The 15525-nt window shown below is 37.6% G+C and overlaps 1 protein-coding gene across 2 annotated transcripts; it reads left to right on the top strand.

Annotated features, from left to right (window-relative positions):
- Positions 1–1234: 1234 nt before the first annotated feature.
- LOC113044252 (neuronal acetylcholine receptor subunit alpha-3-like) lies at positions 1235–12655 on the top strand. 2 transcript variants are annotated; one of them, XM_026204053.1, is made up of 4 exons: positions 1235–1273; positions 2507–2616; positions 3904–4963; positions 11174–12655. In XM_026204053.1, exons 1-4 carry the CDS (start codon positions 1247–1249, stop codon positions 11297–11299), a joined length of 1323 nt encoding a protein of 440 aa, XP_026059838.1. In that variant the 5' UTR covers positions 1235–1246; the 3' UTR covers positions 11300–12655. The 2 variants fall into 2 exon arrangements, with proteins under 2 accessions (XP_026059838.1, XP_026059837.1); XM_026204052.1 differs by lacking the exon at positions 11174–12655 and having other exon boundaries at positions 3904–5853.
- The last annotated feature ends 2870 nt before the right edge of the window (positions 12656–15525 follow it).

Here is a 15525-nt window from a genome sequence, read left to right as displayed (position 1 = left end):
CAGGCGATTAAAATTTTTTTTTTTTTACCTGAAGGAAGTATTATTATTAATTATTATGTATTTATTTATGTAATTATTATGTATTTGGCCAGAAGTGACTGTTTAAAATTAAAATGCTTCAATAATGGATTTGCTTCTTACAAAGATTTTAACTTTACAAGGCATTAATTGATGGACTGCAGTTTTTGTCTCCAAAAAGTATAGTATAGGGTTTCAACAACAATTTACCAGCGGACTCTGTTTTGTGCGACTCTCTTCAGCTGGGCCCATGACCCCCTGGCTGCCTTCATCTTTGCTTCTGTGAAACGTCTCCAAGTCAGTTTTGGCCTACCCACTCTTCTCTTTCCTTGTTGGTTCCACTCCAGTGCCTGTTTGGTGATGTTTTTAAAGCTCTTGCGGAGAGTGTGACCTATCCAATTTCCTCTTTCGTATTTCTTGGCGAACAGGCAGCTAATTTGTTTCCTCCCACAAACTGGAGTTTGAGATCTTTTCTGGCCATCTGATGTGTAATATATAAAGGAGGCAATTGTTAATGAAGGTCTGAAGTTTGTTTGTGGCTGTTTTTGTTAGTCTCCAGCAAGTTTGTGGACTATTGTGTTGTTTTTATTAGCTGTTAGGACTCTCTTTCTGATGGCACGCATTCTCTGCAGAGGATCCATTGATGAGCAAATGATGTAACTACTTCTGTTTATTCTTTTTGCATCAGTAAAATTAAATGTCATATGTGATTGCATGTTAGACGCTAACCTGTTCTTGACTTCTCCCATGTTCTATAGCATTCCTTCAGACTTGTGTAGCTCCATCATAGTGCATTATTTTAATGTGATTCCATTTTCCACTTGACTACACCTGGTCTCTTTGGTAATAGTTGATGATGACCTCTAACATCGAGAGCTATGTTTGGTACACTTAGAGTGTCTGCCAGGACATTGGCTCTGACCCTGAGGAATGTGCTAAAAGCAACAGAGTGCACACACTCACATACTGTATTTAAACAAACGCACATTCAAAATACTGTACTAAAGTACTGTTGAGGGTACTGTGATAAATTAATTAAAGCTAGTAGATGAATGTTCTCCAAAGTACCTCCAAACCCCTTTTCTTACCAAGAACAGTATTGATTTTTTTTTTTCACATTTTTTTCACATTCCATTCTAAATAATAGAGGATGGCTTTCTTTCTTTCTGACTGTTTTTGTCTTTGCCCCTACCTGTGTCTTTTTCTCTAGGATGAAGTCAATCAGATCATGGAAACAAATCTTTGGCTGAGACATGTAAGTAATTTTTGTGTGCAGCATTTAGGCCATGTGCACATTTTTGTGTTAACCCAGATCTAATTTTCTTTGTGTCTTGTACCACTGTCAGTAAGAATGTAACAAGAATATGTGTATAGCAAAAACATATATACATAGAGCAGATGAGTAGGTGGAAACAGGACACCATGAACAAGAAAAGATAGATAAATAATATAAAACTTAAAGGTAAAGCACAGTAGATATCGCCAAAAAAAAAAAAAAAGAAAGAAAGAGGTTAAAAAGATGGTAATATATGTGCAAAAAGAGTCTAGTCTAACTAGATCAAACATTTCCCTTTTTTTAATAACAAGCAGAAAAATAATAAACTACTGTTATTGCACAGTCAGCTAAGATTGTTTTGTTAGTTATTTAGTCATCTTATTTATTTAGCAAACCTACTTTTCATCCTCCAAGAATGAAGATACATGCAGAAATGAACTTGTCTTTATACGTCTGAAGTGCTGTGTTATTTTTTCATACTGAAAATATGTTGTGCTTTATTATTCTCTCAGACTGTCTGCTTAGATATAACACAGATACTGTACATGTTTTCAGTGCTGGAATACTGAGTACAACATACTCCATTATTACTGCTGAACTTATTGCTTAAATCAGCATATTGTGTATATAGTTGAGATTGATTTGTGTGTGTGAAACATTGTGCAATATTGTTACAAAGATTGTGTTGCTCTAGCTTTGTTTGGAGATGCGGAGGGTTCTGGATTTGGATGAATATTTGCTGAATTTTTCTGAGAATTTGGGTCCTTTTGTTAAGCCCTGTAGTATCGTACAATAAGTCTGTGCAATCCCTGATAGCAGGATGCTTGATATCACTGAACACAGACAGATCAGCAGTCCTAACAACATATCTCTTCATAGATATTTCAACAAACCACAAATTGAGACAGAAATGGGCACAAATACACTACTATACACATTTACATCTTAGTATACACATTTGTTAACAAACCTCAATAAACCACATGCCTGCTCAAGCAGAAAATGTGTTTTCTTTTTTCACTGATGATGAAGAAATGCACATACAAAAATAAAGGCTGTGACAGGACAAAGATGACACATGTTGATGTACTGTAGATGGCAGATTAGAATTGTGTCACGTGTATGGGCAACAAAGCTTGAAGCATATGCGTTAATCTTTATTTTATGGCTTAAGCATAAAATGTAAATTTTATTTTTGTGATATTATCATAGATATGGAATGACTACAAGCTGAAGTGGTCACCTGCAGAGTTTGATGGAATTGAGTTCATCAGAGTCCCATCAAATAAAATCTGGAGGCCTGACATTGTACTTTACAACAAGTGAGTGGAGTCTTCTTACCAAACTTTCAACTTCAGTTAATTTATAGGGGGGGGGTGAAATGCTATTTCATGCATACTGAGTTTTTTACACTGTTAAAGAGTTGGATTCCCATGCTAAACATGGACAAAGTTTCAAAAATTAAGTTGTTCGTTTGAAAGAGTATTTTTGTTCCAAAAAAACCTCTTCCGGTTTGTCACAAGTTTCGGAAAGTTTTTTTCGAGTATGGCTCTGTGTGACGTTAGATGGAGCGGAATTTCCTTATATGGGTCCTAAGACACTTCTGCCGGAAGAGCGCGCGCTCCCGTATAGCAGAGCACTGAGAGGCTGAGCACAGGCATTCACTCACTGTTCAGAGTGAGAGCGTTGCGAAAAGTCACAAAAGAAGTGTGTTTTTGGTTGCCAGGGCAAGACAACCCTGCACAGATTACCACAAAAAAAACAGCATTAAGGGACCAGTGGATGGAGTTTATTTTTACAGAGCATCAACGGAGTTGTGCAAGTGTTTTTGTTTGTTCCCTGCATTTCGAAGATGCTTGTTTTACAACAAGGCCCAGTTTGACGCCGGATTTGCACATCGTTTATTTCTTAAGGATAATGCAGTCCCAACGAAAAAGGGTCACGATCGTGTGTTGGAACCGCATGCGGTGAGTAAATCTGCTTCAAATATCTCTGTGTTGTTAACTTGGCTATCAGCGCGTAAGCACATCAAGTAAACAACATGCGATGTTGTCATCAAACTGCACTTTCCACATGTACAGCTTAAAAAAAAAAAAAAAAAAAAAAAAGACGACATAAAGTGGAACTTAGTCATTTTCCAAAACCGCTAAGCAAATATATACAGTTTCAGTACATACCACATAGAGACGCCTTTGCTGATGCTGCTCTTGTTAAATTTCAGCCTCTGGATCTGTGCCACAGCTTCCAAACGCTCTCAACGCAAAAGCCTACTGGCGCTCGTGATTCTTTAGCTCCGCCCACACGTCACGCGCTTGTGTTTTTCCGGGAAAAATCGATACAGACTATCTTTCTCTTATAAATATAATAAAAATAAAGACTTTTTGGAGTTATGAAGGATGCAGTACTACTCTATAGGTACTCAAGATTAACAGGATATTGAGTGAAAACGAGCATTTCACCCCCCCTTTAAGTTTATAGTAATTTTGGGGATATTTCCAGGACCTTTTCTATTTAGACCCAAACAAACATGATTAGAGCTAGCAGTCTGAGAAAATGAAATATGAATGCATTAGCAGTCATAACATTTAAATGTTCTTTTTCTGGCACAGTGCTGTTGGGGACTTCTTGGTGGAGGACAAAACCAAAGCTCTTTTGAAATATGATGGAACTATCACGTGGGTCCCTCCTGCAATCTTCAAATCATCCTGCCCTATGGACATCACATACTTCCCTTTTGACTATCAGAATTGCTCTATGAAGTTTGGTTCCTGGACCTATGACAAGGCCAAGATTGACTTGGTACTTATTGGCTCAAAGGTAAACCTTAAAGACTTCTGGGAGAGTGGAGAGTGGGAGATCATTGATGCACCTGGTTATAAACATGACATCAAGTACAACTGCTGTGAAGAGATCTACCCAGACATAACTTACAGTTTTTACATACGGCGACTGCCCCTCTTCTACACTATCAACCTTATTATCCCATGCCTCCTCATCTCCTTTCTGACAGTACTCGTCTTCTACCTTCCATCAGACTGTGGTGAGAAAGTGACATTGTGCATCTCTGTACTCCTTTCTCTTACTGTGTTCCTTCTTGTCATCACGGAAACCATCCCGTCCACTTCACTCGTGATCCCTCTGATAGGCGAGTACCTTCTCTTCACAATGATTTTCGTCACCCTCTCTATTGTCATCACCGTCTTTGTACTGAATGTGCACTATCGCACCCCTATGACCCACACTATGCCTTGCTGGGTCCGTACTGTCTTTCTCCGAGCTTTACCCCGCATTATGCTCATGCGCCGGCCTCTTGATCTATCAGAGTCTTCTGGAAAAGGAGGACTAGAAAGTGGGGGCTCGTCCGGGACTGGAGCAGGAAGAGGAGGAGAGGGAAAGAAGAGGAAAAACAGTGGATCTCAGCAGGGAGCAATGAACTCTTTGGAATTTGGAGAAGGGAAAGCAGCATTAGAAGGCAAGAAAGGCGGATGCCCATGTCACCCAATGAAAGAGGCAACTGAGGGGGATTGTGGGAAAGTGAGTCGTCAGTTGAATCCACAGGCTATTAACACAGTTGTGGCTTTTTCTGTGGTGTCACCGGAGATCAAACAGGCTATTGAGAGTGTGAAGTACATTGCTGAAAACATGAGGAGCCGCAACAAAGCCAAAGAGGTAAAGTGGTTCCCATTCAGTCAGTCCACTCGGTACAACACATTGACTATAAGGAATTGTGCTCTCTGGATAAGTACACTGCCAAAAATTAATAACTTGACATGGAATTTGGATCCACATGCAGAGCTTTTCCATACCAGCAAAGATAAGTCACATTAGTGTCAGCTGGACAGCAAACTGAACTTGTGTGTCTGTTTGGGCTGATGGCCCCTATGATAGTAGAAGTCAAATTAGGCTTCATGTTGGTGTAAGCTTTTCAGTCCTCAGTTTTTTCCAGCCATATGTGTATATCTTATTCACAGGATGGTGGGAGTAACTTCTCAAGGCCCATGGAAGGTTCCTTTTTTTCTCTGGGAATTCCGCAGGGTTCTGTTTTGCCAAATAGTGACAAAAGGCATCACAACGTGAACCATGTAATGTCTCCTAGAGGAGTGTTACTAATTACACAAGCTACACTTCCTAGAATTACTGGTGGTCTTTGTCTCCCAATATAAAGGTCAACATGTTCTGATCAGAACAGACAATTTAAACTGTTGTGTCTTACATAAGCTAAATGGGACATCTGCACCAAGCAGGGGCGGACCTTGTGTCAGGAAATGGCATCTTCAAAGGTGAACACAGATCTTCTATGTCAGTATAGGTCTCTTTGAATTGTGCGGAAATGTGAGGTGTCCTATGTTTTTATACCAAAACAGATTAGTGTGCTTCTCTAGGAAATGATGCATCTGTGCATCAGTGGCCCAAGGCTATTCATTTATGCATTTATTTTTGTACTGTCAAAAGCATGGTATTCTAACCATCATCAAACTTCTAGTAGAACAGCCTTGGAGTTTCCTATTTGTGAACAGATCTGCACAGCCAACCAAAAGGGAAATTATGCATTGCTAACCAGAGCTGTGGGCTTTTGAGGTCAGTGTTGTTTCCACAGTTCATAATGGTAAAGTCTTCTCAACAAAAAGTATTTATTTTCCATTCTTCTGAAAATCTAACAGAACTATCAGCATGTCATAAGGAAATCTGTGGATGTGAGATGTGAGGTGCATCAGATTAACTAATTCAACTATATGTCTAGGACTTTCAGATTGTTTGATTAACTCTTTGTCTGTTTTGCCAATCTGGCTCATTGTACATTGTAGCCTAAGAAACGTCTCTCTCACTGAATTGTGGAGGCTCTTGGCATATAACAGCCCGAGGGAGTGCACAGTCATTCAACTTGTGGGATGGCAGTTTCTGAGCTGTCATATTAATTCATGTTCTATATATTCTAGATTCATTGGGCATGAGCATTGGTCCTGTAGTCAATGTGTTGCACAGAGCAGAGCAACTATATATAACTATGAATACATAACAACTGTCCAAGAAGCAGGGGAACGATGTTCAACACATCACAGTCCCTCTCTACCGTGCTACCGTGAAACGCCTCCTTGAACAATAGGCATAATTTACACAACAGTATTTGTATTCCTGCCTGGTGGATGTAGCTACCTGGCATCACTGTGTGTTAATGGCTTTTCAGGTATGCATTTCTGGTCTGATTTCCAATAGTCAATGTGTTGTACCTTGTTTCCCTCTGGGAAAAGTAATAATTTGCTTAATTGTACCTTTACTCACATGACAAGGCATGCACTCAATCTGTCAGTCATTGTCCCATCTGTTTGTCCATTCACATGTCAAATGCCCATTGGATAATGGATATGACTCAAATTCCAACATCATGTCATGCTTTGGTTGTACTGCCCTCACAAGGACAGGTTATAAATCACTAGCATAAGCAGGAGCGGTTCTAGGGGTTGGCCGGGGGGACAAGCTTGGCTCCACCTTCCCCCCTTAAATTTGTAGTCATATCACACCAAACAGTTTTAGGTGAAATGTGCAGTTTGTCCTGTAAACTATATGCTAAAAAAGAAAAACATCATCAGCTGCTAAATTAAAATCTGTGTCCCGTGGCTGGCACAGTGCCAGAGACACACACATTTTTAAAGCACTGTGCATTATAACCAGTCCCCAGTGTTGGGGAAGCTACTCTGAAACTGCAGCTTGACCAGCTACAAGCTACTCGTAAATTAAAGCAGTTAAGCTACATTCAAGTTATCCTTCTGAAAAGTAGCTAGCTACATTGAAACTACTTATTATTCATTTTGGTTTACAATTAACATTACAAATAACTAAATAATTGTTAATGAATAATTACAATTCATTATAATTACAATTGATAAAATGTATATAAAATGTATAAAATATTAGGGGTTTAAAACAACATACTGTAATGCAATCATGATTTCAAAGAGTAGGGGGAATACAGGTTGATTGGGACACTTTCCCAAGCCATTTCAATGACAAAAGTGTCTCAATCATTTGATTTTGTAAACTATCTGATACACACAATATTAAAATAGGCTACTGTATAGTTATATTATCTTAAACTGTCTGTCAACGTGCAAAATTGCTGCTAACGTAATATCAGTGCAAGAACAAAATGTATGCAACTTAAACTGGATACAGAGGAGTATGAATGTACAAATTACAGTTGATTCATATGAAATATCCACTTCTTTACACCCTTTGCAATATCATCATATGATCTCTTGTCGTTGGAAAGACTGTAAAGCTGCATGATGTGTGATATCACAACAGAAGGCAGAAATGGTCAAATTTATTTTGTGACCATTCAGAAGAAGATGCTGTGCGCTGTTTCAATGCATTAAAGGCTTGTGACTTGTCAGAGCGCAAAACGGAATGTAGCGTTTGGTCATGATACATCACTACTTGCTGGAAAAAGTAGTTAGCTACTTGAAAAGATCCACTGTTTTAAAAGTAGCGTTGCTACTGTAAAATTTAGTTACGCTAGTAGTTTCATTACTTGTAGATAGCTACTCCCCAACACTGCCAATCACATACGATTCTGTTGAGTTTATGAATGCAATGACCAATCAGAAGCATTCAGATGAGTCACTGTGCATGCTCGCTGACTGAATTCTCTGACTAATTCTCTCATCAGAAACAACAAATTGAAGATGTATAAATGTAAGATATCAATTTCACAGTTTAAACAGCTTTAGGGATTATTATGGGAGTTTTTGAGAGTGCTGGAGCTCGCTGGACTGAAGTGGAAATGTTATTTGCTCTCGGTTACTGTAACACACAGACTCGGGGATAGAAGGGTAAAGGTTAACAGGTTTAATTTAAAACAGGAAATGATGAATATCGGGAGAGATGCAGGGGAAACCAGAGGAGGTGTTGAGCAGGGTTTTGATGACTGGGCTGGATATAGGTTTTCTCTGTAACGACAGTGGGGTGACCAGTATGAGGGAATCGTTGCACACACCTCGGGGGAAATGAGCCTGACCGACTTGTGACAGTTATAGGCCAATTAACTTACAATGTTTTTATTAAATTCAGGGGAAGTCGTGGCCTAATGGTTAGAGGGTTGGACTCCCAATCGAAGGGTTGTGAGTTCTAGTCTGGGGCCGGACGGAATTGTGGGTGGGGGTAGTGCATGAACAGCTCTCTCTCCACCTTCAATACCACGACTTAGGTGCCCTTGAGCAAGGCATCGAACCCCCAACTGCTCCCTGGGCGCCACAGCATAAATGGCTGCCCACTGCTCTGGGTGTGTGCTCACAGTGTGTGTGTTCACTGTTCTGTGTGTGTGCGTTTCAGATGGGTTAAATGCAGAGCACAAATTTTGACTGAATGTCACTTCACTTTCACTTTTCACTTTCATTTTTCACTTTCATTAAATACAAGTCAGTCATATTAAAAATATTTAATGGTATGACACCTATTATCTGTTACTTAAGTAAAAAGACAGATTTTTAGGCACAGTGAATACAGGTGCATATAAAAAATTTGAATATCATGGAAAATTTACTTATTTATTTATTTTTAATTAAAAAAGCAACTTTCATTTTTCGGCCTTTTTCTCTGTGCAAGTGGACGGCTTTGTGGTTTATGTTTGTACAGGGTTCTTTTGAACTATAAATGGTGATTTGTTTCTGAAGGTAAAATTAAATCTGAATAAAACTGTTGGTCACAAAAAAGCTAACTGTCTTACATTCTAGATTAATTGCACACAGTTTTTTTCTTTTTTTTCCTGATGGTTACAATTTACAGCTTATGAAAATTACAAATTCAGTTTCTCAAAAAATTTGACTACTGACTTGACAGTTGTCCAGAAGACAATCATCAACACCCTCCACAAGGAGGGTTAGCCACAGAAGGTCATTGCTGAAAGGGTTGGCTGTTCACAGAGTGCTGTATCAAAATATATTAATAGAAAGTTGACTGGACGGAAAAATTGTGTTAGGAAAAGGTGAACAAGCAACAGGGATGACAACAGCCTTTACAAAGATTTTCAGGAAAAGCCAATTCAAGAACTTGGGAGAGCTTCACAAAGAATGTGGACTGAAGCCGGAGTCAGACATCTTTAGGAAAAGGGCTACAGCTGTCATATTCCTAGAACCAAGCCACTCCTGAACCAGAAAAAACATCAGAAGCATTTCTCCTGGGGTAAGGAAAAAAAGAACTGGACTGTTGCTCAGTGGTCCACAGTCCTGTTTTTAGATGTAAGTAAATGTAGCATTTCATTTGTAAATCAAGGTCTGGCTCTGGAGGAAGATGGGAGAGGCACAGAAGCCAAGCTGATTGAAGTCCAGTGTGAAGTTTCTGAAGTCAGAGATGATTTGGGTGCAGTGACGTCTGCTGGTGTTGCTCGATTGCCTTTTAACAAGTCCAAAGTCAATGCAGCCATCTACCAGGAGATTTTGGAGCACTTTATGCTTCCATCTGCCTACAAGCTTTATGGAGATGTTGATTTCTTTTCCAGCAGGAATTTAGCAACTGCCCACAATTTTTTTTTTTTTTAAATACTTAAATACTTCCCTAAGTCATAACCACCAGAATTAAAACAAAAAAACTCTCTTTTTTGAATTAAATTACAAAAAATAAAGAATTTTTTGAGGTGCACCTGTTGATTTCACTATTAGGCTACTTTGCCCATCGCCCATTATAGTTCAACTAACGTAATCTATAAAGGTGCAAAATGCATTATATATAAAACACATATTTCAGAATCAAGAAATTTCATGATAAATTTTGGGAATATTTCAAATAAAATAAAAAAATTATAAAACCCTTGCTGAAAAAACAATAGACACAATTACAAAATGTGTAATAGTTTTACTGGTTATGATGGGACTTGTATTGGTTTTACGGGAAACTGTAATGGGTCTTGTTGGTCTCTACTGTTAATTGGTTGCCTTTAATAGGTGGCTTGTTAAAAACCAATAAATCCTAATGGAATATCTCCCAAAGCACACTACAGAAAATTATGGTTAATGGTTAAAAGTTGATGGTTTATTTTACTTATTTTTTTCAGTAGGGACATAAGCCTGTAACAGTTATACAGTGGGATTGTGGCTGCTGTGTTTTACATGACAAGCATAAGAATTCCCCCATACCCTTCATTTGGCCTCCTCAAAAATAATGAGTGCATGATGCATGATTAAATGACGAATAAATGAAACATGAAGATACATTAATTCAAAATTGGTCTTATTATAATTACTTATAGAGATTGCAGTGATACATGACATGGTGAAAAATGACTGAATAAGTAATATTTAAAGTAGGTTAAGATGAATTTTAAAATTGTGCCCCCTAAAAGCACAAGTGGCCCCTTACTGGCCCTCCCAGTTCTGGTCTAGAACTGCCCCTGAGCATAAGCTTACTGAAACGACTCAGCTGCTCTCAGTGGAAATGTTTACTGAGTGATTCACTGACAATAAGTGCTTTAGATCCCTTAGTCGAGACATCACACTTTGATATGGAAAGTCTCACCACTTCATCCTTCATCTTCACTCTTGACTCAGAGCCTCACTGAATCACATTAGCATTGTAATGCTCCCAGTGCCTAAATATGTGAAGGGAAAATGTTTTGCATAGCTCAGCTTATAGTAGCACAATCTAATTAAGCTTATCCCCATGTAGTGTGAATAAAGCATTCTGGACAGTCAGCAGACCTGGTTTTCATTCATTCTCACCATCTCGTTGCCATTTTCTCCTCCATCTAGCTTGCTTTCCTCATGTTCAAATTTTACTTCTTTCTCTCATTTTCTTTCCCTGTTACCTCAATCCTGTTTTTCTTTCATTTATTAACCTTCCATCTCTGCTTTTTTCCGTCTGTTTTATTGTGTGCCCTTTCTCTCGTAGGTGGAGGATGATTGGAAATATGTTGCCATGGTGATTGACCGCATCTTCCTTTGGGTCTTTGTGCTGGTGTGTGTGCTGGGAACTATGGGCCTCTTCCTACAACCTCTGATTGGCTTCTTCTCATAATTAACAATGCCAGCTTGCCTGTTCTAACTGACATGCTCCATATTTAATTAGTGTTCTTGCGCAGCAAATAAATAATCAGGTGTTCTGTTTTTCTCTCTGCCACAAATCAATCAGAGACTTAAAGACTGCTTTTTGCCTTTTTAACCATCAATCACTCCAAGTGAACTCTCTAAACACCTTCCTGAAGCACTGAAATGTCCATAAGAAGACTAATCAGACTGACTTGTGTTCTGTGTCCACTGCTCAAAATTTACATTCCACTTACAACACCTGATTACACAAAAATATGTGGCATTTTATATAAAACAACTTTTTTGTTGCTCACAAGTTATTGGCAGTCACTCAGGAAAATCTGCAAAAGACAAGTGATGGTGTTTTTCTTGCCAGTGGATATAGAGTAGAGAAAATCCAGTTTAAATGCAAAGAAATGTGTTGTGTAGATTAGTTCACGGAAATCTTTGAGGATAGACAGTGAGCCGTGCGATTATGGGATGAAGTTTGTCAAGAATATGGGTGATCTATAAATAACTGGTTGTAGCATGGCTGCACTCCAGAATAAAAATGACTAATCAGGTCCCATATATGCCAAATAATTTTTGTTTAGAATGAGAATAATTAAACTGTTTTTTTTTTCTTCTTATCTCTATGATACTGCATGGTAAAGAGCTTGTTTTTTTTTTTTTTTTGTCAGATGTATTGACCATGATGTCTAAATCCTTAAATGTTTTTAGTGGTGTGCAGGCCATTAAAATGACTGCTTTCCCTCCATCTCTTACACTCATGCTCTCTCTCTTGCTCCATCAGAAAAATACATAATCCCCTCTTTAATATCAGTATTTAATTTTTTTCCCCACTTCCAGCTTCTGACACTTTTGTAAAGCATTTTTTTAAACTGATGTCTTTGAAATAAAATTAAGTTTTTCTTTTTGTTGTTGTACACACTATGATCTCTGTCTTACTGCCTCTGTGTTAAACTCAGCAAGCAATGAGTGTATTTATGTGATGTGTGTGTCTGTGAAACGTGACGTATGTCTGTGGAACGCATATGCTTATCTTGGTTGGCTGCTGTAGCAGAGGTTGGAAGTGCCTCTGGTTTTATGATTGGTTTTAGTAGCATTAGGTCTTTTGAAGTAGCAGCTTTTTATAATCATTTCCTAAGTGTAAAAGCGGTTTCAGAACTATCTGACTTAATTCTAGCACAGTTGTAATCCTGTACCACTATTTATGGTGTCTGGGAATGACAATTTTTGCAACTTAAAAGCAACAGCGATTTAGCAGATCAGTCTGCAAAGATTAATCATGTGCTGAATTTATATATGCTACAAAAAGAAAACTCTTCAATATGTCTTTTGAGCAGTTCAGAACCTAAACAAATAATAAAGATATATAATTAGATAAATACATTTTCCCAGTATATTATGTCTAATGTACATCTTGCAGTAATTAATTTAGTTTCGTTTTCAAATTCCTTCTTGAGAATTTTTTTAATATTATTATTTTTTAATATAGTAAAAGGTTAATTGAGGGCACTCAAGTTCCTACACTGCCATTATTTGGGAGAGAGAGAGAGAGAGAGAGAGAGAGAGAGAGAGAGACAGAGTCAGTGTAAATGAATTAGCATAAAAAAAACACTGTGTCTATACTGGTTTATGTTCAGGAATGTCTATTTTCTTCTTTATATCACCAAAATGTATTGAATCAATAGCATCTCAAGCAAAACAGACTGCAGTAGCTTCTTTGATATGTGCCAACATTTGGCTGTGGCTCCAAAGCATCATATAATTCATTAATTCCAAAGAAAAATTATTCTATACATATTCAGATTAATGTAAAGAAAAAAGCTAATTACCAACATTTGGCGGGCTACTTTCCTTAAACTGCAATTTTGCACACAACTGCTCATCATTGATATAATGGCTTCAGGCAGCAGACACTTTATCATAGGTTTTCTGAAAATCACATTGTAAAAAAAATAAAATAAAATAAGAAAATTGGTGTTCACTGTTGCTGTCTCTCATATTATATTCTAGTGGAATTTGGGGCACAGATTATAGTCCAAGAGCTGTGTTTATTCAGTGATCGTAATACCTTTATTTATTCATTTAAATGTCTTCTTATGAAAAAGATCAAATAAAGTATTAGAGTTTTATATTTGTGCATGTTTTCTCAAATGGATGAACATTAAGGTCATTTTTTTTATTGTTTGTAAAGAACTTTGCATAAAACTGTTCAGCAAAACCTCTTTCTTTCTTACTGTCTTCCTTTCTGAGTTTTCATCTGATTCATTATGCTGATTACTGTGGATGTGCTGCCATATCCAGAATTAACATTTGTTTTTGCATTTGCATGTTTTTCCATTTGTATTACTCTCCCTTTGTAATTTTTTCAGGTTGCCTACAAAACTGGATGTGTGTGGCTGTGGCATGAGAGCGCTAAGATCTGCAAATAAATTGCACACATTAACTTTCCTGCAATCCTTTCTATTAGAGGATACTACTTCTAATATTTTTCTCTTATTTTGCAGTGCTTAAATTCTAAACAGAGGCTTACCTAAAAAAAAAACGCATTTATGTCCTTTAAGGATTAGTCGGTCAACATTGTGCTGTTGTCATATTATTGTTACTCTTGTTATAGTTGTTTTGACCTCTTTGTTGTGGTGTGCATTGGTCTCCATGGTCCAGGCTATAGCCTCCTTGTCACTATGCAGTATATGGAATCTGAAGCTTTTGTCACGGCAACAGCAGCCCATAATCCAATAGCAAAGCCTCCTTCTCCAGAGCATATTGTTTATGTGTTCTAACAAACACACCTGCTGATGTAACTGGGCTGAGCCAGCAGGATTTCCTGTTTGTGTTCTTTCTTAGAAAGTTTTTGTTGCTCAGACAGTAGGACATGGTGCTAGCAATGCCAAGGTCATGGATAAAATGCATACTTTGAAAACACTGTAGGATGCTTTGGATAAAAGCCCCTTTCTGCTAAATAGCAAGGTCAAATTTCAGTAAAGTGGCAAAAAAATCAAACCTCATCACAAAACATCATCATGGTAACACACATTATACTAAAACAATGCAATAAACATTAATCAAACAATATAAGATGTAAAGAAGCACAGTTATGTCAACAAAATGCCATAAAAATGTTAAATAAATATCACTTCTGGCAATGTCATTTAATAATATTTTTCTGTCAAATTACATGAAATATAAGGTTAGAACTGTAAAGTTTTTCTTCTATATAGTAAGGAAAAAACAAATGAATAGGTTTTTATAGTCTATTTATAATTATAGCTTGTATAGTTTATAGTATTATAATTTTTACAATTAAACTTCCAAACCTGAAACAATTTCTTTGATAAAGATTGTTTTATTCAGCACGTATAGCATTTGACATTCAGTTGAGTTGACACTGAACCTGATGTTTTAAATTCTAGTTCTAGTTCACTCTTAGGGTGATGTTTTTTCTTTTTCAGGAGAGACTGACTTTGTTTCCTTAGTAGAGGAGCATACACTTGAGTTACTTTATTAAAGGCAGTCATTCAACACCAAGGACAGCAGCCACTGAAACTCCACATGACACATGACCTTGATGAGGAATAGAAGAACAGGACATATACTGTGTTTGAGTGTCCCTATAGGAAGAAGGTTTTCTATATCTGCTGTGCCTCTACATTTTTTCGTAGTCCTTGGTCGAGATGATTAAATCATGCCATCTCATTGTGAGAGACCTGGGATTCTTATTAATGCCAAACTTGAGGCTAGTGATCATGCTATGACATTCAACACCAGAGACCCAATCATAGTGCATCCTACAGCAACACCGTACCTTCATAACTCAAATGCAGATTCTGCTGCTGTCAGGTTGGTTCATAGAGGACTGACCTATTTGTAGTATGTGTCTTGAATGCCCCGTATGGATAGCTAAGCTAAGTGTACATCATAGCTCAGAATGCATTTAGCGTTGCTCAACATGGTGTTCAAATTTACCACATAGATTTTAAATATGATTGTGATAGGCCTGAAAAGTCAAACTGTTACTTTATTTGTGAGTGCATCCTATTCAGTTCACTAATAATCGGCTTCACTGTCACCACAGAAGAGCTCACAGCTGTTCTCCTCTCTGTTCTCAAAATAGAAATGGTTTATAAGAGTTCATAGTGACAGTATCCATTGGGATTACTCCAAGGGAGGTAGACAATCAAGATGCTGTATCTATTTTTGATTTTTTTT

Source organism: Carassius auratus, chromosome 26, assembly GCF_003368295.1.
Source record: "Carassius auratus strain Wakin chromosome 26, ASM336829v1, whole genome shotgun sequence".
NCBI classification, from domain to species: domain Eukaryota; kingdom Metazoa; phylum Chordata; class Actinopteri; order Cypriniformes; family Cyprinidae; genus Carassius; species Carassius auratus.
This window is presented reverse-complemented; position numbering and strand designations above follow the sequence as displayed.